At 38.9% G+C, this 23223-nt stretch overlaps 2 protein-coding genes across 2 annotated transcripts; both read right to left on the bottom strand.

Annotated features, from left to right (window-relative positions):
• Positions 1 to 875: 875 nt before the first annotated feature.
• On the bottom strand, positions 876 to 1817 carry LOC119823568 (olfactory receptor 12D2-like). Its single transcript, XM_038343646.1, has one exon. The coding sequence runs from the start codon at positions 1815 to 1817 to the stop codon at positions 876 to 878; it is 942 nt and encodes a 313-aa protein (XP_038199574.1).
• A 7990-nt stretch (positions 1818 to 9807) lies between these two features.
• LOC119822215 (olfactory receptor 11A1) lies at positions 9808 to 10749 on the bottom strand. Its single transcript, XM_038341202.1, has one exon. It carries the CDS (start codon positions 10747 to 10749, stop codon positions 9808 to 9810), a length of 942 nt encoding a protein of 313 aa, XP_038197130.1.
• Positions 10750 to 23223: the final 12474 nt, after the last annotated feature.

Below are 23223 nucleotides of genomic sequence, written 5' to 3'. Positions count from 1 at the left end.
CTTCATCCCATCACTTGGTGAAGACTGATAGCTAAGGCTAGTCAACATTCCAAATGTTGCTTGGACAAGAGAAAAAGTTACTACCCCAATTTTGAAGAGTTTAAACAGTGTCAGATATAAAGTGCCTCAACATCCTTATGCTGATATATATATGGTATGTTGACTTGGTAAAAATATATTGTCTAAATTGTTTAGAAAGCTGGGTATGGTAGTATAGACCTATAAACCCAGCAATTGAGGGGTAAAGTAATGGCATAAGGAATTCAAACCCAGCCCAGGCTATAGGAGACCTTGTTTCAAAAACAGTAATAAATAATAAAATTTAAAAAACTAAAACCTTACCCACCAACCCTAAAATTCCTAATATTAGCAGAATCAAGATCAGGTTTAAAAGAAACATTTTGTGCCTTTGAGGTCTTTCTGTAACTCAATTGTGATTTGCAGCTAACTTTTCCATCTGAGTAACCTTAATTTTAATAATTCCTCAGAGAGCATAATGGTAATCATCCAACTAATATGTGCTGACAGATAAACAACCATAAGTACTAATTATTTATTCTAAACATGGGTAGCATGCACATATTTCTATATCCAGTTACATACAAGTCATATTAGAGTATGTCACAAGTCAAGGTTATCGACTAATATGCCAAAAGCAAATTCAGCAACCAGATTCTATGATTAAGCCCCACAAGTTCAAGTTTCCCTTACTGTAATAGCTTAATATGACTAGATCATATTTTCCCATATATTTTCCATTACTCAATTGGTTCAGTTATGTGTGTGTACATCTATTATACATAAGAATATATCTTAATTTCAGAACTACATCTTAATTTCTCATTGCCTGGTTATTTATGCCTCAGAAGAGTTCTTTAGATTTTGTCAAGTCTGAACCATCTTCTCATCTTCCTATTCAACGCACTCCACACTTCCTTGTTTCTCAAGGTGTAGATGAGTGGGTTGAGAGCAGGAGTGACCACACTGTACATGATGGCAATGATCCGGTCCTGATCCAGAGAGCTGCCTGAGCTGGGACGAATGTAGGTGAAGATAACAGGAGCATAGAACAGAATAACAACCATGAAGTGAGAGGCACAAGTCGACAGTGCTTTGTGGAGCATGCTGCAAGAACGAGTCTTGAGGAAAAGATACGTGATAATGTAGAAATAGGAGAGAAATGTCAGAAAGAAGGGGACTGAGGCAACGGTGCCTGTAACAGTATTGAGCAGCCAGAGGTTGAGCTCAGTGTTCCCACAGGCCAGTTCCAGCAAAGGCTTAACATCACAGAAGAAATGATGAATCTGATTCGAACCACAGAACCTCAATCGAGATGTCATTACAGAGTGAAGCAGAGCGTGGAGAAAAGCAATGGTCCAGATGGTGACAGCCATCAGGATACAGAGCTGACGATTCATGATGACAGAATAGTGAAGTGGTTTGCAGATAGCCACAAAGCGGTCAAATGCCATCACCGCCAGCAGCAGGGACTCTGTGGTACCCAGGAAGTGGAAGAAATGCAGCTGAGTTATGCACCCCAGAAAGGAAATTGCTTTGCCTGTGGAGAGGAAGTTCTCCAGCATCTTTGGCACTGTCACGGTAGAGTAGCAGATATCTAGACATGCTAGGTTTCCCAGGAAGAAATACATAGGTGAGTGGAGTCTTGGATCCGAAATGACGATCGTCAGGATGGCTCCATTCCCAGATATATTGACAAAGTAGACGGTGATGAAAACAGCAAAGAGAAAAGGTTGCGGTTCCTGTATGTCTGTCACTCCGAGGAGGAAAAATTCGGTGACAGAGGTTTGATTTAACATCACCTAAAGAAAAAGAAGAAGAAGATAGAAGATGACTTAGTTTGTGGAGCACAACCTGGCATGATATCAATCAACCTTTATCAATTAGAATTTTCTTGGCAAAAGAAGAAGAGGAGGAAGAGAAGGATAAGAAGTCTGAAGAAGAATGGCTGTTTTGCATAAGCCAGCCTCAGATCCTGTAGAATATTTGGTTGTTTGGATCTTGTGCAGCTGCGGTTTGTGACTTAACTATTTTTAAAATTTAGATTCCTCATTAACACTTTTATTCTCTGAGAGGTTTGCAGCATTTTGTCCATGCATGGACATCTGCTTTCCAATAAAACTTTCATCTCTAAGTCATCTCTGTGATATGCTGCTTTTAAAGATTTTCCTCTATCTTTCTTTTCTATCTACTGAGATACTTCTTGAAATTTTTTAAGAATAAGAGTCAGGAATGAAACAATTTCATCATAAAGTCTCTGAAGAAGTAGAAAAGCCCTAAAATAGCAATAGTTACTTGTCCCTAGATTATTAATGTAAAGATAATATTTTATTCATCTCGTCCTGGCCCACATACCCAATAAAGTCAAAGAACCCTATTTGATGGAAAGTGGGAGGGGGAAACAAAACTAATCTGTGTTAATTTGAGGCATTTTGAAAATTTTATTGCTATGGTAGATGGGCTTATTGTCTTACTCTACTTTGAACCTGAACATTTCCTCAAACAGGAAATCAAATGCATCTTCAATAAGAAAAGTTGCTATGTATCTGTTGTCTACTTGTGTTCTGACTTTCTTCTCAGATCCTTAAACACAAAACTTCTGCTTTCTGTGAGTTCAAGTTTCTTCCTTATTTCATCAAAACTTGTTTATGCCTTTGGTTTCCAGAACTCCTACTTTGTCTAATGGCATATTGTAAATAATTTTATTTAATTTTTTTGATTTTTAGATAATTTTATCTAACCAGAAATAAATCCACCCCTCAGCTATGAAGGTATATTCCAAGATGACCTCACCTTCATTACGGTTCCTCTCGTAGGGTTCTGGCATCTGTGCTGTGTCACGCCATAGCAACCTGTCTGCTTCGTACCAACTCTCTTCAAAGTTGCCACAAGTTGCCGTCTCTTCTGGATTATAAAATGTGTTCACCTTATTTCACCTTACTTTCCATAGAAAGAAACTCTGCCTTCTAGGAAGGAAATACATTCATCTTCATTTTTGTTGAATTGACCTAAAAACATTTTATTCAGTAAATGATTTAACTGCTTAGATGCCATAAATGAGCAGTTCATTATGAGACATGACTTAGAACTAAATCTGCCCTGATTGCTGCCCCACAAGTACTCTTTTTGCTCTCCTATCAAGGTTCCAGCATTACCGTTGGCCATACTGATAATGGCTGATAGGATTGGTGGACCAGCTCCCTCTCTGCTCTTTTTCTTTAGATAGGTGCCATGGGCAGCATTTACATCTTAGGAAAGATAAGTTAGGTATGTGAGACTCTTGAAGAGTGGGGTGCACAGGCACAAAATAATATAGGAAAGAAACCTGGGGACACTGACCTACACAGAGTCACCTCCTAAGAAATTAAATGATTGGAGTGCTGAGAGGAAGTAGATTTGATGTGACCAGATGGGAAACTTCTAGGCACTTTTAGCTTTTCTTTGGAGATGATTTTTTAGAACTAACCCCTACTCCACCTTCACAAAAGGCCTCCTTCTAACAATCAGAGTAACTTTCTTTGATAGCTAGGCATAGTATATTTAAAATCCTTGCTACTGCTTTTTAAAAATACAAATAGTCTTCTAAATACTAACCATCCTTTTAGTTTTTCTGACCCATAAAATAGAACTGCATCAAAAATATATTGGAAAAAATCAAGAAACAATCAAACATACAAGGTATCAACTTTTTTCTGGGTTTCAGAGAACATTGATTGCCACACTTTTCTCTTTGACATGATTTCTTTCACTATTGCTTCAATATTTAGAGAGTACTGATTTGCCTTGGATGATACCTAGATAATCAGGCAATTGAATTGAAAATAGAGCATTAAGGTAAAAAAAAATGGGAAAGAATGTGCTTTTATGACCCACAATGGAAATGTGTCCATCATAAAATAGGAAATTGGTTCTAAATATTAACCAGCTTTTTCACACGCCAGCAGGAGACAGGTCACAACACAGAAAGTATGGGCAACTTCCCAGCCTGCCTCTCTAGTTTCATATGCTTACCTGACCGGACAGGTGAAAGGCATTTTCAGAGCTCTGCTTTTCGTGATTGTAAATAATAGGAAATATATGTTAAACAAATGGGCTTAGTCTGCAAGAATAAGTATTTGCACTGAGTCCAAAAGGATAAATTATTTGTCTTCCGAAAATCCTTCCTCACCATCTGAAAAATCTGTTGGCTTCAAAAGTCATGAGACTAAAAATAAGTCCTGAGAGAGTTTGTCCCCTGATGCTGAGAATTATTCCAAGAGTAATCAGTACCTGCCTTATGAAATCACTATTTTTCTGTTGTGCTTCTTATTTTTAAATTATCATTAATCTTTAATTGAGAACAATGGGCAATTCAAGTCTCCATGGCCTAATAAGTTTTCTTAGCCATACTTCCCCTCATTTCCTCAGATAGAGTGGGATTTCACTGCCTGTTTCTACAGGCTCCCTGGAATTTAAAGTGGAAAGAAAAGTTGGAGACGAAAATTAGCCAATTGTTCATGTCACACTGACATTATAGAAAGGTCATCCTTTTATATTCTACTCATTTATTTCTATGCTATCCATGTTTTTATTTCTTTTAGACTGAGTCTTCACTATTGATAACAACACAAAATTATTTACTCTCATTTTGAGATGCCAGAGCTTACATATTGAGGGACATGATGTTTATTTTTACAATGTGCCCCTCACTTCTTTCTATAGCCCTTGTTTAAAAAAGAAATCAGTTTGTTAATACAAGGGCTATACATGTATGATAAGCAATTTATGGAAGGAGTCTAAGCACAGGTAAAAATTAAACATTTTGTCCATTTTAATTGTGTTTTCATTCTTGTTCCTGTGTACTTAAGTGTACTGTCACACATTAACCAGCCCTCATTATTTTATTAGCAGAAAATACAATACAAATGATGTTCTCTTTGAGTTTCTTATGCATTAGTTCTTGTGGTTAGTTCCTAACATGCATTCACCCATTTAATTTTCAGGAAAACCTAATGAAAGAAATACTAAAATCATTCCCTGTGCTACCATAAGAAAGCAAGTGTTGAAGGATTTATCAAACTTTCCATTCTCTTGCCATGACTTGTGAGACAAGGACTAACACTGGGTCTCTCAGCTCTAGAAAACACTGTGGTATGATCCCTGTGCTTTCAACGTCACCCACTTAAAGGTTATCTTTATCCTTCTTATTCTGCTTGATCCACAAATATGGAACTGGTCCTGTCTATTGGGTTGAGAGTTTTATATTTCTTACATGCTTCTAAATGTTTTTAGTGATGGAGAGTTCAACTAGCAAGCATAAGACATTCGGTTTGATCCCTAGAGCATGTGCAAAATCTGTTTTGCTCCACCTCTGCGTGAACAGATAGACTAGCATTTCCTTCTTCACACTTGTAATAGAATCTTTACATGTCCCATGGCTATCCACATTCGGGTTTTGTTCTACTTACTAGCGTTGTTGCTTTTTTTTCTGCTGAAAGGGTGAATTTTTAATTACTGTGACTTTATCATATATTTACTGTCTTAGGGGTTTTCAAATCTTTGTCATTCTTCTGTAAAATGTCTCTTGAGTTTTAACACTCATGTCAAAATATTTAAATGTTATAGAGAATAAAAAAAAAATACCTAAATCCATCACAAACCAGGAAGTTAAATCGAAACCTTCAGGCAAAGTCAAAATTTCTGAAGGATGACTATGATGATTCCTTGAAGATATAAATTTATATCCAAAAAGAGGGAGGTTACAAAAAGTCCCTCTGTTGTCATTTACATTTGTTTTCGTTTGGGTTTTTTTTAAGTGTAATTTTGCTAAAGTGTACCAATACCAGTTCTTCACAGTACTTTAAATCTTACTTTCAGAGCTGTTTAGACATGTAAACACCTCTAAGATAAAATTTAGGGGTCAGCAATTGTGAAGATCGTTGCTGACAAGCCTGTCGACTGGCTTTCAAGATCTAGGGTCCACATGGCAAAAGGAGAGAACTGGCCTATGCAAATAGTACTCTGACCTCTGCCTGTATGCCATGGCATACACAGAGATAGAGATACATACACAAGCACAAATATTTTAAGAATTTTAAGAATGATTTACCAAAAATATTGATCTCAATATATTTATATTCTGGGATGACTAGCCTGAATTAAGTATTTCTGAAGTTATATATCTAGGGTGCCATGAGGAATACTAAATGTCCAGAATAGTGAAATAATTTATTTGATATATATTTTTGAACTTTTAATTGAATAATAATACAATATAGTATTTTTAAATTACTTTCTGGTTATGAAATAAGCTTCAAGAGGAAAAGATCAAGTCACTTATAAAGGCATTTCCATCAGAATAACACTTGGTTATTCAACAGTAACCTTTAAAGTCAGTAAAACTTGGAAAAATGCATTCCAAGTTCTGAAAGACCACAACTGTCAACCTAGTTTATTATATAGCCAGCAAAACTATCCATTAACATTAAAGAAAAAATGAAACACCCCCATGGTAAAACAGGTTGAAGGGATTTGTGACCACTACACCAGCTCTCCAGAGGATTCTGAAAAGAACACTTCATTATTCTGAAGAGGATGAACACAGCCAAGAGGTAACAGGAAATAATGCCAGAATAGTACATGAAAAAAAGTCTGAGAAAACACTACAAAATCAACAAAATAACAAACAACACCATTACATTAATCTCCAAGTGACTTTTCTTTGTCTCTACTGTATTTTCTTGGCAAAGTAAATAGAATTCAGATTAACTTCCTTAAATGCATTTTACTCAGTATTGTTATTTTAACTTAAACTCTAAACTGAGTCTCTGGTGCTTAAATGTTAAACTCTAGTTTAGTTAGCTTGAAATTTTGCACTCCAATGATCTTTATTCGCACAAATATTGATGAGTATTCACTAAATAAAGATATAAGGGATTCTTTTTAAATGACAAATACTTGTGCAAATTCACAAGGTACAAGAGGGCATCCTGATAATTTCAGTGTTCAGTTACCAAACTATAGTAATTAATACATCAGTCACCTCAAAGATTTGCCAATTCTTTTTGTTGAAAATAGCCAGAATCTTTCCTCTACTTTGTAATATGTAATAAACCATTGTCAACTGTATTCATTCCACTGGGTATGGGATACTATAACTTAATCTTATCTAGTTGCATTTTAAAATCTATTAGTCAATACTTTTTTCAGAACTTTTTCCTATCTTTTCCTTTCCCAGAATCTGGTAATTACTACCTACTCATCACTTCTATGAGACCATATGTGAGTCAGAACATACAGTGTTTGTCTCACTGAATCTTGCTTATTTCATTTGACACCATGATTGAGCAATATTGCACTATGTAGACGTAACATATCTTCTTTGTCCATCCATCCTTTGGTAGATGGAATTTAGTCAATTCCATATCTTAGCTAGTGGAAATAGTTCTTCAATAAACATGGTAATTAAAATCTCTCTTTAAATGGTGACTTCCTTCCCTTATACAGACCCAGAAGTGATATGAAGTGTCACCTTTATTAAACTATAAATGCTGAATGTCATGCTTGTATCCCTAGGTAAGTCCAACTTCTTCTTTGTATATAATCCTTTTGATGTGTTGATATATTCTGTTTACTACTGAATGAAAAAAAAATTTCATTTTCAGAAAAGATTTTGAGACATCTATTTAAAATGAGGGTCTTGCACATTCATTTTACATAACCCTAAATTTTCAGGATGTATAGGACCTCAATTTCTCTTTATCTACAACTTAATGGTAGCATCAAGTCAACATGATCAGAATGGAAAGGAGTATAAGTCTCTTAAATTAGTCTCCATGAAGGTTACAGGGGCTACCCTGAGACTTCTCTTTTGATTCATTGAAACTGTGCGTTCTCCCACTAACTCTCAGAACGCTGGTAGGAAACTAAGAACACACCGGACTTGCTAAGTATTTCAAATAGAGTAAAAGCTCCAGGGACCATGGTTCCAGCACTTTATAAAATAAAAAATACCTGATGTAACTGCTTTGCACCTGGTTCTGAGGACTTGAAAATCCTTGTCTAGTCTCATGCCCTCTTTTCTACTGCAGGAAGTTATTGCCCTTCTTCCTTCTCTACTGGGTTACCTTCTAGCTTTATCACTTTCCTTGGATAGAATGATTATTAAGAAAGGAAACTAAGGCTTTATGTAAGGAGACCAGTCCAAGCGTTAACTTCTGTCACTCCCCTTGTTTGCTATTCTAATTACTCTCATTTCTTATCCTCTATCTCCTTCCCATCCCCATTAACCCCTTCTCTGCCACACAAGTCCACTTTCCACATTCATGTCATTTGGTTTTGTTTTGAGACCCACTGAGTTTAACCAAGGTCATCTTTATGACTGTAGGCATGGGCAATGCATGGGAAATTTTAACCAAGGTGGTCTGTATGACCATGGGTATGGCTCTACACACTGGAGCCTTTAACCAAGGAGTCTGTGTGATGATCATGGATATCAAACCATCCATTGGAGCTTAGTGAAAAGCTGTCTCTATAAATAGAAAAATATAATAAAAATTTGTATGTGAAATATATACACAATTTGTGAACAGCACAATCCTTAGCCAAGCTCTGGAATTTGCCCCAAAAGTTTGCAGTAATTATGAATTTACTACCATACACCGTACTCTATTTTATGTATGTTTCTATAGTAAAAAGAAGTCACAAACTAAATAAGTAAAATAAAGTCAACTTTAATATTTGTAAATGCACATATCATTAGGCTTAGCAACTTACGTTCTGAAATTTGTTATAGAAAAACATAGATGTATAAAACGTTGAAATGCTTTTTTAAAAGCTGAGTATAGCTAAACATTCCTAACAACAGAAAGTTATTTAAACTATTCTGTTATGATTAGCCATATGAAAAAACTTAAAAGAAGAAAGAAGTGGATGATAGTATAGGATTTGTTCATGATGTATTATTCAGTGGGAAAACAGGTTGCAAATTCTACTATACAAGCTGTAGACACACGCACTCAAGAGTAAAAAACTCCTTAAATATCATACTACCATAATATAAGTGAGGATTAATTCTGAATTTGTTTCATTATTGATATTTTCTTTCTTTAATTGTCTTTTTATTAATCAGTAGTAGTAGCACTATATACAGCAATGGGCCACAGAGTAACAAATCAGTACGTGTCTACCCTGTTTGATGATCAAAACAGCACACTATTTATGGTGTGTTCAATTTTCAAAAACCCATATTAGTTTACATAATCTCTTAAACTAACTGCCTTAGTGTTCTGTTTCTGTGAAGAGACACCATGACTACAGCAACACTTATCAAAGAGGCTTGCTTACAGTTTCAGAGATTTAGTCCATTATGATGGCAGGTAGCCTGGCAGCACACACACGGCCATGGTGCTGGAGAAGTAGCTAAGAGTTCTACATCCAGATCTACAGGAAGCAGGAAAAGAAAGAGCCACTGGGCCTAGCTTAGGCTCTCAAAGCTAGTCAAATGGTCAAAGTCCATCCCCAGAGACACACATCCTCCAACAAGGCCACATCTCCTAATCCTTTCAAATAGTGCCACTCCCTGATGACCAAAATTCAGATTTATGAGGCTTGGGGGGTCACTGTCATTCAAACCACAACACTAGCATTTGAGAATTATTAGACCATTATCTTCCCCTTGGGCATAATTCAGAAGATCTAAAGGGAAATTTGGGGGAAAAACAAAGTTCCCATCTCCAGCCCATTGTGGAAGACTTTTCAATCATCAAGACATTGAAAGTCCAATAGAAAATCTTCACTATCCCCCTTAGGTCACATTTCAGTAGCTTTGCAGTAGAGAAACCTGCTTAGTGCCTTATGCACATCCTGGTTCCTCAAGGTATAGATGACAGGGTTGAAGACAGGAGTGACCACTGTGTAGAGCAGGGCAACGACCTTGGAGAGGAGCTGGGAATGGACAGCAGAGGGCGCAATGTACAAGACCCCGAGTGTTCCATAGAATGTGGACACCGCAGCCAGGTGAGAAGAGCAAGTGGAGTAAGCCTTTGCTCTTCTGGCCCCAGAGGGAACTCTGAACACAATCACCATAATATGAGCATAGGAGACCAGAACCAGCCCAAAGGGGACGGTCAGGAAGACAACAGAGAGAACAAACGTAGTCACCTGGACCACTCCAGTATCTGAACAGGCCAGAACCATCAAAGGTGAGAAATCACAGTAAAAGTGGTCAATTTGGTTGGGGCCACAGAATCTCAGCTGGGTCATCAGAGCAACAACTAGTCCATCTACCATGAATCCAGACAGCCAGACTGTGAGCACCAACCCCAGACACCATCGAGGCCCCATCAGGAGTGGGTATCTTAGAGGGTGACAGATTGCTAGGTAGCGATCATATGCCATCACAGCCAGGAGAAAACACTCATCTGTAGCCAGAGAGCCAAAGATGAAGAACTGGAACAAGCAGCCAGCCACAGAGATGGCAGACTCCTGTAGGAAGCCCTCCAACATTTTGGGCACCACTGTGGAGGTATAGAGGATCTCAATGAAGGACAGGTTCACCAGAAAGAAATACATGGGCGTGTGAAGCCTCTGGGAGCTGACCACCACCACTATAATAAGCATGTTCCCTGTGATGATGGAGACATAGATGATCGTAAGAACAGAAAAGAAGAGGAGGTGCAGCCCAGGGACTTCATGGAAGCCAAGGAGTACAAATTCGGTGATAGTTTGGTTTCCTGTGGAGACACTTTCCATGGGATCATTCAGTTTTCTGCTTGACTTGATGGCAGCTAGAGAAATTCTAGTGTGTCTCTGTTGTCTGTTGCAATTCTAAGACTGATAGGACTGAAATCAGATGACAGAGTGTGTAAAATGAGGATAGATTAAACGAGTCTCCACCTTCCCCTCCTTTTAGTTGTTACGACTTTGGCTCTTCCTTTCCCATGCTCTTAAATGTAGCATATTCCTAATGGTCTAGGAGAGTTTATCCATATTTAAATTTTCAATAAAAACCAAAACTTTGTGTAGTGACCACCATGAGTGTCCTTCAACAACAAACTTTTACCTTTCACAACCACAGCCAATACTGCTGCAAAGATTTGAATATTATGCTGGAATTCCATGGTAAAGGTAAGTCATCTTTACTTCAACAGCCTCTCTGGTCCCCATCACACAGTCACTTGTCTCATCAATTTCGTTAATTTCTTATTATTTCTTCCTCTATATTCCACTCTATGTGTGTATAATGGTCCTTCTTTTCTCTAGCTTTTTAGAAACGTTTATCAAAATAACCTTCTGAAAGTACAATTTCTTTAGATGACTAGAGTTTTTGGCTGTGATATAACAGATGATCAAGAAGTTGTAGGATCTGTGAGAGCAGAAGGAAAAGAAACCCAGACTCAAGTTGCGGGGGAGGTGGTGTGAGAATAAGTTCTGGGCAAGTTCCTGAAGACAGTAGCTTTTAACTTACTGTCTTATAAGATGTTATATTAAACAAAGTTTTGAAGGCCAGATAACAGTGGGCCAGTCAAAAGACAGTGGAGTGGGCAATGTTACCCTGATGTGAAAGGTTGTGGATGCAGAGGTTTGATGGAGCACAGTGCTTCTGAAGAGCTGAAGTGATCCTTGTCCTGCAGGCAGGACTTCGTCACACGCTGACCAAGTGGTGTCTGCTTTCACTGCAGAGAGTAGATGTAGGGTGTCTGGGGATGAAGGAGAATGGTTGGGGAGAAGGCAAGAACAAACCATACACATATTCTCACAAGATTTAAACTGTTTCTACTCCATAATAGTAATAAATGTACGTATCATTTATAACATGAAATTTAAGTTGTTTGACACAAATGCCGTACAACAGCTGTCTAAGACGGTGAAACTGAGTGACTCAGGGCCAGGAGGCTCAGGAGGCTGCAGGATGTTTGTGACTTTGCCACAGGCCAAATCTGTAGATTGCATGGAATTACATTTTCTATTTCTGTGTAACACTCGTGCTACCTCCTCAGAGGTAGAGAGCCACAGCTTAAGTTTCATGTCTCCCCTGGGGTCTCCGTGACTAGCCACTTTTTTTCTCTTTGGTAATCACATACATATTATATAGAGGATATTATTTTAAATCTTTAGGATTCCCAGTCAAATAAAACAGGCCATTACTTTAAGGACCCTTATGTAAGAGACACACACAACAACAGATAATGGCAGCACACAGGGAGGAAGCTGTTGAATTAAACCTGAATGAAATAGTTCTGCGAGAAGAGGTGCTGAGTAGCTCTTGCTATGGCTGAGGAAAATGTAAGGGAGATAAGGGTATTCCAGATAGAAAGCTGTGGATAGATTCTGATGCAAGAAATGTCACAGCGTGTGAGGATGAAAAAGAGGCTCAAGAGTTAAGTAACCAAGGGTGACCCAGGAAGTTCATCTCAGAAGGAGCATCAAAGGGTCATGTCTTCTTGGGAAGTCAAACAACCCTTTCACAAGTGTCACATATCAGATATCCTGCATATCCGATATTTACATTAAGATTATAACAGTATCAAAGTTACAGTTATGAAGTAACAACCAAAATGATTTCACCACATCGTAAGGAACTGCATTAAAGAGTCGCAGCGTTAAGAAGGTTGAGAACCATTAATTTAAGAAGCGGATGAGTGAGAGAGGAGGGCAGCAATGGAGCATGGCCCCCTCTGCTGGTCACAAGCTGTATCTACAAGTCCGTCCTGTTGGCCTGGCTGAATTAGACAGCATCAGGAAGGCCTAAATCCAAGATAAGGAGAATTGAGAAGGAGAAGGGAGGGGAGGAGGATGGGAAGAGAGGAAGGGAGGGAGAAAGAGAGAGAACTCACCCAGATGACAGTGAAATGTAAAGACATAGTCACAGGTTTTATGTTTATAATTTCCATTCTCCCCAAAGCAAGTGCATTCAGCACAGGCTTCTCTGGAATTTGCCATGTAGAGCAGGATGGACTCAGCCTCCCTAGTGCTGGGATTAAAAGCATGCACCCACCACACACCCTACAGGAGATAAAATTGCAATCTACCATAGTCATACAACAAAGATCTGAGATGTAAAACCGCCTCTCCTCTGACCTAAATCTGTGACTTCACCAGACTGGGGGGGGGGGGGTCTGCCCTTTATTGGGGCTGCTGCTCATTGCTCCAGGGCCCTCCCTGCCCGTTCCCCATCTGCCATTCTGTGCACTCACTCTGTAACATCCTTATTATTTTATCTGCACTAAAACAAATCTTTACAATCTCTGTATGCTGTCCCTGAGCAGGACACAGGTAAGGATACTAACCAACCCAAACAAGCTCCCAATATCCTGATATTTAGTGTTTAAAAGTATCCCACCTGGGCTGCTCTTTTTCCATCCTAGCAGAGGCATTCACTCCTCTGGATTCTTCCCTCCCAATAAATCTCTTGAATGAGGGGGGAAAAAAGTTCTCCACCTGAAGTCTGCTTTCCTATAAGAAAAAAAAAAAAGATTATTAGGATTTTCAGAAGATGGCATAACCAATCCTATTGTTCAAAGAGTGGGGAGTTAGGAAGAAGAGGAAGAAGAAAGTAGTGAGATTTAAGAACTGCAGAAAAGCAAGAAAGACATAGCAGAGGCAGGGGAGTGAGAAAGGAGAAACAGGTATTATCATTAAAGAATTTGTCGTTGTAAAGCCTCCAGGATGGGAGGATGGCTGTCTTTGAAGTTAGAAAATGTATGCAGGATAATTTTAGAATCAAGATTACTTTGATCATACTAACTTATTAGAAAATGAGAATATTGAAAAATACCTGTCCAATTTTCTAATGAGCAATGACTCCCAGACAACGCTGGGTTAGAGCTGCAGCTCCTATCCAACACAGATGCCGAGACAGTAGAGATTCCCTCAGCTAAAACCATCACCACTTCTAGCAAATAAATTCAAATAACATCCAAGTACACATATTTACATAAATATATGTTGAATTATAATTTGTAACTTATCTTTGAAACAAGAAAATCTTACTTATTATATATTTTATAATATCTGCTAAACATTTTATTTTTATGAATGCCAAATGATAAATAAATTTCAAAGACTTTAAAAGAAGATCATACAATTTTAAGCATATTTAAGTTTTCCCATACCATGAGAATGAAGGTGAGACATTGGGGGTGTGTCTATCGCAGGACACTAACCAGAGTCTGGGGGGCAGAAGTGCCTACCCCATTCTGTAAATGACCAGGAAAACAGAGAAAAGACTGGAATCATCTTGTAAGGATCCAATGAAGGAAACATCAACACCAGGATCTTAAAGGAATCAAACAGGATTTCCTGAAATGCTTGCCACAAAGAGACTTTTGGGCTCTCTAGGTTAATGGAAATCTGTTACTAATTAGAGGAAAACAGCTGTCAAAAACCAACTTTTTAGCTTTTTTAAAAGGTCTATGAACAAATCTGGGAAACTTTATACAGAAATGGGAGTTTACCTGGGAAGTGTTATAGAACAGCTTGCTCTCTCCAGACAAAATTAAAGAAGATAAGCTGTTTTCTGAAGACTTCAGAATGGCTGGATTTCCCAGCTTCAGCCCCTTCGGTTTTAGCTCAACTTGAAATGATACAAGATCTTGATTAGAAACACTTCCCTTGCCTCTCTCCATCTCTAAACTGTTCTCTCCGACCTCCATGCCCTCTTCTAGCTCAAATATCATTCTGTACTTTCACTGAGAGCCCTTTATCACAAGGGAAGACTGGCAGAAGAGGCCCTTGAGAACAAATTATAGATTTATTGCAAAGCAACCTTAAATGAACAAGATGAAGCAGCCCACTGAGGGGCATCATCATCATCATCATCATCATCATCAATTAGAGAATTCCTGAATGTTGGCTTGACCAAAACTGGAGCAAAAACTAAAAGAGCTACAGGAAACCTTCCTTTCCATCCCCTTAGGGAAAAATACTCTGCACTCCCCAAAGCATCTCACCACCAACTCCCAGTCTCTTTCCAGTAACTCACCAACAAATTCACCTGATTCTGCTGTATCCTAACTAGCAGGAAAGTGTTACGGTAGTCAGACACTTAAAAGATATCCCACACTAGCTCAGAATTGAGAACTAGATCGTCATTTATTAAGGGGTAAATTCACAAATCAGAATCCTCCGCTTGACAGGTTGAAATCTCAGCTCAGATCTGCAGACTAGTGCCTGCACCCATGCCACCATCTTTGCCCAAGTGACTGCCCCTTCCCACCACATAACCACCACTGTTCTACACAAACACTGCACACATTCCAGTTGACTGCTGCATTCTACCTAGCTAGGATTGCCACTAAACTAACAAATATCACCCAAAGACCAACTTCAGACTACAAACTGCTCAGGGCATTCGAGTTGTTGAGTTCATATGAGACTGACATGTATGTTTTACAGAACTTTGAATTCAAAAATAATCCTAAGACTGCTAAATATAACCAAGATGGATACTGTGAAAAGCTGGGCAGAAATAACTTCATTATTATAAATAGTTTTACTGTGTTTAAACCTTTATTTTAGACAAAGGGAGGAATGTTGAGATATTTTGTAACACTATGAACTACAAGATTTTATTATTTCCTGGGAAAACATGTTTGTAGTTGTAATGTGACTCAGCCACACACCTTTAATCCAAAAGCTTTCTGTTTCAATATTATAAACAGAATTAAATAAAGTCAACTGTAAGTCAAGAGGCAAAGCAAGCAACCAGTTCACAGAAGAAAAAAACAGAGAGTAAGAGGGATTCAGGAGGATGGACAGAGAGATGCACAGGAAGTAGAAGGGAGGGACATTGAGTTTGAGGTATCTTGTTTGGGATGGAGTAGGAGAAAGGTTCTTTCTCTGGAATGTCAGCAGAGGAGGAAGGACAGCTGGGTGCTTTCTCTGCCTCTCTAAGCTAGCAGGCTTTTACCCCAACATCTGGCTTCTGAGTCTTAATTGGTAAAATTGAACGATGGAAGTTTTGTTACAAACAGAGTTGCAGAATTCATTGCTCTGTGATTTTTATAATTTGCAACATATCCAGCTTCTTCTCCCTCTTCCTCCTAGTCTCCTTATGCTTTTGCTGGGCAATACCTTTGTCATACTCCTTGTGGCCCTGGATGGAAACCTTCACACTCCCATGTACTTTTTCATCTGCAGTCTCTCCTTGGCTAAGCTCTGGTACACCATATTCATTGTGTCCATCCAACTTTCTAAATTACTCAAGGACCACCTCAGTTCTTAGCTGCATCACCCAGTATTAATTCTTCTCCTCTGGCTGTCATTGAGTTCTTCAACCTCACCACCTTACCTGGCTGGTAAGCCACAACCTCATGGTGATTCACAGATTAATAGAAATGGGTTAATGTAAGATGTAAGAGCTAGCTAGGAATATGCCTAAACTATTGGTCAAACAGCATTGTAATTAATGTAGTTTTGTGTGATTATTCACATCTGGGCAGCTGGGAAATCCACATGCAGACTCCATTTACACAATGCTAAATTTAAGAGTCTTAGTTTAAGGTCACTGGAAGAGGATATATCAAGACAACTAAGTATTGACTTTGTCACACAGTTAGTAGTAATCACTCTTACAATAACACATAATGACCAAAAAGAAAAAGAAAAAGAAAATGCAAAATTGGAGGAGAAAAACAGCCCCAGGAAATTTAATAGTGGAGCCAAGAGATGAAAAGTTTAAAGAAAGGCGTGATGCTAAATGTAATAAAGGAAATGGTACCCTCAGGGAGAGACCCCACCCAGCTAATCCTACTATCTGTGAAAGAAAAAAAAAGATAAGGCATTTCCTACACCTAAAAAGCAACTACAAGTCAAAGCTTATGCAAATATAATTCAAGGAGGAGGCTGGGTTCCAGCCCAAGCAGGCAGCAGGACTTGGAAGCTTTGGCCACTTATTCTGGTTGTAGAGTCGAGAAGAATACAGGCATGTTCCCTCAGTTAAGGGAAGCTGCTAAGGCCAGGAGTGTGGCAGGAGAGTCCCTGCATGGAAACCCAGAGCTGTGGAAGAGATGCCTAGATTGCATCAGAGACCCCGAAGGTGTTGGAGGTGTTAGAGCCATGGGATATCTGCCAGGGTATGTCACATATGAGGTGTGAAACCAGCCCAAGACAGCGATGTGTGTTGCAATCAACAAAGCTTAAAGAAATGGAGAATTCAAAGAGTCATCTAAGCCCTTGTAGTTTCCTCTGCTGGGCTTAGATATTGTTTAATCCAATACTTCCACAGTATGCTCTCTTTCCTCTCTTTTGGAATAATAATGTATAGTCTTTATCACTGTATTTTGAAAGCATGGAATTTGATTTTTGCCTTTACAGAGGGTTACATTTAAGAGATTGTGTTGAGTTACAGAAGAGACTTTGGACTTTTAAACAGGGTTGAGACTGTGAAATACCATGGAGACTTTCAAGTTGGACTGGATGCATTTTGCATTATCATACGGCTACAAACCCATGGGGGCCAGTGAGTGGAATGTGGTAGTTTGATTGAAAAGGGTCCACATAGGATGGTGTGTTTAAATGCTTGTTCCCTAGCTGGTGAAACTGTTTGGAAGGATTAGGACAGTGAGGTCTTGTTGGAAGAGGTGTGTTGCTACGAGCGGGCTTTGAGGTCTCTGCCTCCTGCCTGTGGATCAGATGTAAAATCTCAGCTACTGTTCCAGGGCCATTTCTGCCTGCCTGATGCCGCACTCTCTGCCATGATGGTGAAGAACTCACCCTCGGAAACCTTAACCAAGCTCCAAATTAAATTATTTCTTTTGTAAGATGCCTTGGTCATGGTGTCTCTCTTAGTCAGCATTACCATTGCTGTGAAGAAACACCATGACTAAGGGCAACTTGGGGAGGAAACGATTTATTTGACTTATGCCAAATCAAAGCAAACGTAATTCGAGAAGGGGTCCTGGTATTATTACACTTCCACAACACTATTCATCATTGAAGGAAGTCAGAACTCTGCTCACACAGGACAGGAACCTGGAGCCAGGAGTTGGTGCAGAAGGCGTGAGAAGTTCTTCTTAGTGACTTACTCTCCATGGCTTGCCCAGCCTGCTTTCTTAGAGATGCAATGACTACCAACCCAGGGATGGCTCCACCCTCGATGGACAGAGCCCTCTAAAAATCAATCACTAATTTAAAAAATGCTCTACAGGCTTGTCTCCATTTTAGGGAGACATTTTCTGAATTGAGAACCCCTCCTCTCAAATTACTCTAGCTTGTGTCAAGTCATAAAACTAGACAGCGCAGCGTCTCTTTACAGAAATAGAAGAGTAACCAAGACACTATTCTTCTCTGCCTTTTCCTTCATCCTTAGCCTTATTATTGTAGTTCCCAAAAGTTATTGGAGTTGAAGAGGTGATTTTTTTTAATTTACTATTGCTGAATTTTCATAGTGGGCTTATCCATCTATGTATATGCCTACAAATACTATTCTGCTCTTAAGAGGCTGAAAATTAACCAGTGAAATATACATCCAGTTCAGTGGGGAGAATAGTACCTGGCTTCTACTATAAACTTTTCCCTTTGGAATAATGCAAATACTTCAACTGAAAAATATGGGTGATTTGTCTTTTTAATTCCAACCAGTAACCTAATCTCAGATGTGCAAAACCAACACAGAAATAAAAGAACTCAAGAAGCATAATTGCTCTTAAAATTCCACAAGTAATGGATCCAAAAAAAGGCAGAATTAGATGAAGTCACAGACAAGAAATTTATAATAATGATTATAAGAATGTTTGATTAAATAAATGAGGGCATAAGTAAAGTTCTGAATGAATTAAAAGTAAGAATACAAATAAACAGATGGATGGAATAAGAAAAACAATAGAGAAATGAAGCAAATTCAACAAAGAGGTACAAATACTAGGGAAAAGCAAATCAGAATTTTGGAAATAAAATCTCAATAAGTCAAATATAAAGCTCAGTGGAAAGCCATATCAGTAAGATGGGCCAAGTGGCAGAAAGAATAACAAGGCTTGAAGACAAGTAGAAATAATTAGAACAGTCAGACAACAGTAAACATGAAACAACAGCAAAATACAAACAGAACATGGAAGATCCTGGAATGTATTTAAAAGACCAAACTTGTGAATTATTAGCATAGAAGAATGAGAAGCAAAAAAACTAAGGGCAGATAAACTATATTCAACAAAATAACAATTTCCAAATCCAGAAACAGAAGACAACTGCAAAAGGTGGCATTTAGGAAGTAAAATGGGTAAGCTTAGAAAAGCATTTCCTCAAATAATTCTACAAGAACAAAAAAGAGAATTGGAAGGCTGTGGGTGAGAAGCATCAAACCACATAAAAAAGCAAACCTGTCCTATTAACAGTGATTTCTGAACAAAAATGTTAAATGCCAGCAGGGCAGATAATAGTTCATTTTAACCTCCAGAAAGTGTGTCCTTAGCAGGACCTTCCGTGTCCTTGGACCTCTGAGAATTGGGTCCTCTTCCCCATGACTGCATGATGATAACCGTGCACTGTATTTCCATGTTGTCACATGATAACCCTGCACTTTATTTCCATGTTTGCCACAGACTGCCTCTCATGGAGACCACCGACCGAGGGAGAACAAGGGTGAAGGCTAGGAGAAATCAGGAATCAGCGAGGAAATGACAGACAGACACACTCAATAAGGTTGAATATGCTGCTGCAATTTTACTAAATTCATGTTTTCATTATATAGTATTCAAACAAAGAACAAACCAGAAGGTCATGTGTCGTCAGTTGGCACAGTATGAAAGCTTCTCTTAGTCACATTATCAGGGACAGGTGTTAGACATAAAACATCCTTAGAAAAGGAAATCCTGTCCTTGGGAACTTAAACCTCAGACAAGTGGTTACATCTTATGAACAGAGAGTTTCTGTCTCATTATCGCTATCATGGCCTTTTCTCTTTCTAACCCTTTCTTCATATCATCTAGTGACCAAATATGTCTAATCAGCTCTCTGCACCTGTAGAGATGTACTTTTTAGTACCTCCTTATGCAGGAGACACCATGGGGGTTGGGATCTAGCAAGCCTGTTCATAGAGCTCAAAATAAAACACAACAGTCTTTGTCCATTAACCCATCTATTCTCTTGCTCATCATACTCCCCGTGTATGACAAAGGTTCTGCTGTAGGCTCATACATTCCCAAGGCTTGCTTCAATATTGAATGGCTGGTTTCATATTGTCAACAATAGCCTGCCTTTCTTTCCTATCTAAAATGCACCAGGGGTTTCTCATTCTGGCTAGCCTCTCCATAGATGGTAACTCATGTCACTCCATACGTCTTCCTACATCATTTACTCATCTTCTATCATGAGCTCTTTCTGTTCTAGGGTATCCATAAGTTCCCCCAGAGAGAGAGCCAGAGTCCAATATGTCCTCAGTAGTTTGATTATTATCGGTAATGTCTTAGAACATCTTGATCTGCTGGCAAGATAAAAGAACTACACAGAATACAGAAACAAAGAACAGAAAGCTCAATACGGCGCCAGGGCCAGCGAAGGCGAGTTTGCTGATCCGGAATCATGACTGTGGCTGATTGCCAGGGAACCGCTTGGGGCTCAGCTCCTGGGAGCGCAGACCCCAACCCTTCAGCGTCGTTCCACCTTAGCGGCATTTTTCTCCTACACAGGCGTGACAGCCGTGGGCGTAGCACATGTTGTCACATGATAATTCTGCACTGTATTTCCATGTTGTCACACGATAACTCTGCTCTGTATTTCCATGTGCTTTATGATAAAGTTTGAGAAAGGAGGCTCATACTTTGTGAGCACGTGTATGTAGTCCTACCTCACAGTTGTGGCTGATTGTAACTCAGAAATTCTTGAATGCCATAAACTCTAAGGCCAAAATGCTTAAGATCAAAATCTCTTAAGTCTAACGTCCCAGAAAGTCATAAACTTCATCAGGTGACTGTGAGTATAAAACCCCATGCACACAACTGCCAGCCATATTGAAGTGTGTTCATAATTTTGCTTATTGACTAGTGTCCTTAATATAGCACTCATAATTGGTATATCTATGCTTCATGAGCATACCCGAGCTGAGTGCTATGCATGCAAAAATTTGTACATGTTTGCCTATCTGGTGAGATACAGTAGCCTGTTCTCCTATGCTTTATGTTCCTTGAATAAATACTCCCTTGAAAAATCTAAATAAATGTCTTTAAAGCAATTTTTAAAATACTCCAAAAATTATATTTTAGAGATTTAAACTTTTGTGATTATGACATTCAAAACTATATCTTTTGAGATAGTAGTACAAACTCCCTACTCAACATCACCTGCATAGGTGCTTGGAAAAACAGCCATTGATAAAGAAAACGGTTTCTGATGACTGTCTTATTTTCTGCAACATGTGTCCCTCATAAGGAGGATTTTCTTTAAGTCTCTGGAGCCTGAGCCCCCTGGCACATTCTGCTTTCCAGTCAGGAGAGCCTCCCACAACTCTTAACGAGTTAAGACACACTAAGAGTGAAACCTTTGTGGATTATATCTGTCAATATTTATTAGATTAGAACGTAAGATTGTTGGAGCCCAGCACAAGGGTGAATGCCTAAACGCCCAATATTTGGAAGGTGGAGGCTTTGATCAGAAAAGAGTTCAGGATCACTCTCAGCTACATAAAGAATCTGTAGGCAGCCTGGGCTGAAAAAAAGAGGGAATTAGGGATAAATGAAGAGAGAAAAATAGAAAGAAGGCTAAAGAGAGTCTAGCATGCTGAAAAAATATACTTTAAGATGGAGGTTTGAAATTTTGGCAGCAAACACTGCCCCTTCTAGTTTGTTCAGTGGTGTGATAGTGGTGAATTGGCTCCGACGAGTTAAGGGTAGGCTGGTCTATATAGGTCAGCCAGAGCCACATAGTAAGATTATATCTCAATAAACAAACAAAAATAAAGTAAAAACAAAAATAACAATATCAACTTCTGACCTCCACATGTAGTTCACACACACAGCAAATTCATTATTGAACTATATCAATAATAAGTAGAATTACTGGTTTTGTAGATGTAGTGACATCTACAATGATGGAAAGGAGAAAATAAAATTGAATGACCAGAAATAGTACAGGAGAGCTAAGAAGGAGACCCACAACCCTTCACGTTGTCTGTGAAAAGTTCTCATAGGTCAGCTTCTGCTTCTTGCCATCTAAGGAAACGACCCCAAAATAACATTAGTCATTATTATGAATTAATTGTGTGAGACTCTCCCAATTGGAAAGCAGAATGTACTAGGAGACTCAAGTCCTCAGAGACTTGTGAAAATTCTCCTGGTGAGGGACTCATGTTGCAGGAGGAAGAAAACAATAAGCCTTTATCAATGGCTATTTTCCCAAGTAGGAAAACACTACACAGATGATGTCCAGGACAATGCTGGGAGATCCAGGGTGAAGTAAAACAAGAACTGTACTGCAACAGGACCAATGTGTGGGCTCATGGCTCTGAAGAACATTTACGTTTTTGCATAGCATTTGAATGCGTGTATCTACTTGAGTTTATCTGTTTAGGTGTCTATATTTTTACTATATGCAGTCCCTTTCAGTGTTTTGTAATGATGTTTATATATGTACATAGAATATGATACATATGTGACCGTGGATGAATCCGGCTTTTGGGTTTATTAGTGTACAATTCTATGCTTAGATTTAGAAGTGTAACGTGTTATTGTATGCATCCATGAGGTTTGTCTACAGAGTCAAAAGGGCAAGTCTGAGTGCACCAAGATGCAAAGATGAGCAGCTGAAGGCCTCGCATTCCACCGCACTTTTACTACAGAGATCTTCACTCAGCTGACTAGTTAATAGCTTTATTTTCTGCAGCTGCCTGAAAGAGATGATTATTTTGAGTCTTTTCTACCAAATAGAGACTGTGAACTCTGCATGAGGCAAGATGATAGCAAATAAGGAGAGGCTGGTGGAAAGGGGGAAGAATGGATCAGAGAAGAGACACATTGAGAGGAGAAAAGAAAGAAATGTATTGGAGGAGGAAAGATAAAGGATTTAACAGGACAGGAAATCCCCTTGACTTGGAAAGGGATTTGTCCCACTCGGAATGTGAATCAAATCGTGTTCATCTGAGAAGGAAATGTCTACCCCAGCAGGGATGGGAAACTGGGAAATACAAAATGGCTGGATGTGGTGTTTACTTACCATAATCCCAGCGCTCAAGAAACTGAGGCAGGTCTCGAACTCACAGAGATCCGCCTGCCTCTGCCTCTACAAGAGCTAGTTCCA

This window comes from Arvicola amphibius, chromosome 9 (assembly GCF_903992535.2).
Source record: "Arvicola amphibius chromosome 9, mArvAmp1.2, whole genome shotgun sequence".
NCBI lineage: Eukaryota > Metazoa > Chordata > Mammalia > Rodentia > Cricetidae > Arvicola > Arvicola amphibius.
Note: the sequence above shows the minus strand (reverse complement) of the source record. Positions and strands in the feature narration are given on the sequence as shown.

Coding starts and splice junctions, on each gene's coding strand:
- LOC119823568 (XM_038343646.1), bottom strand. CDS start 1,817: ATGTTAAATCAAACCTCTGTCACCGAATTTTTCCTCCTCGGAGTGACA.
- LOC119822215 (XM_038341202.1), bottom strand. CDS start 10,749: ATGGAAAGTGTCTCCACAGGAAACCAAACTATCACCGAATTTGTACTC.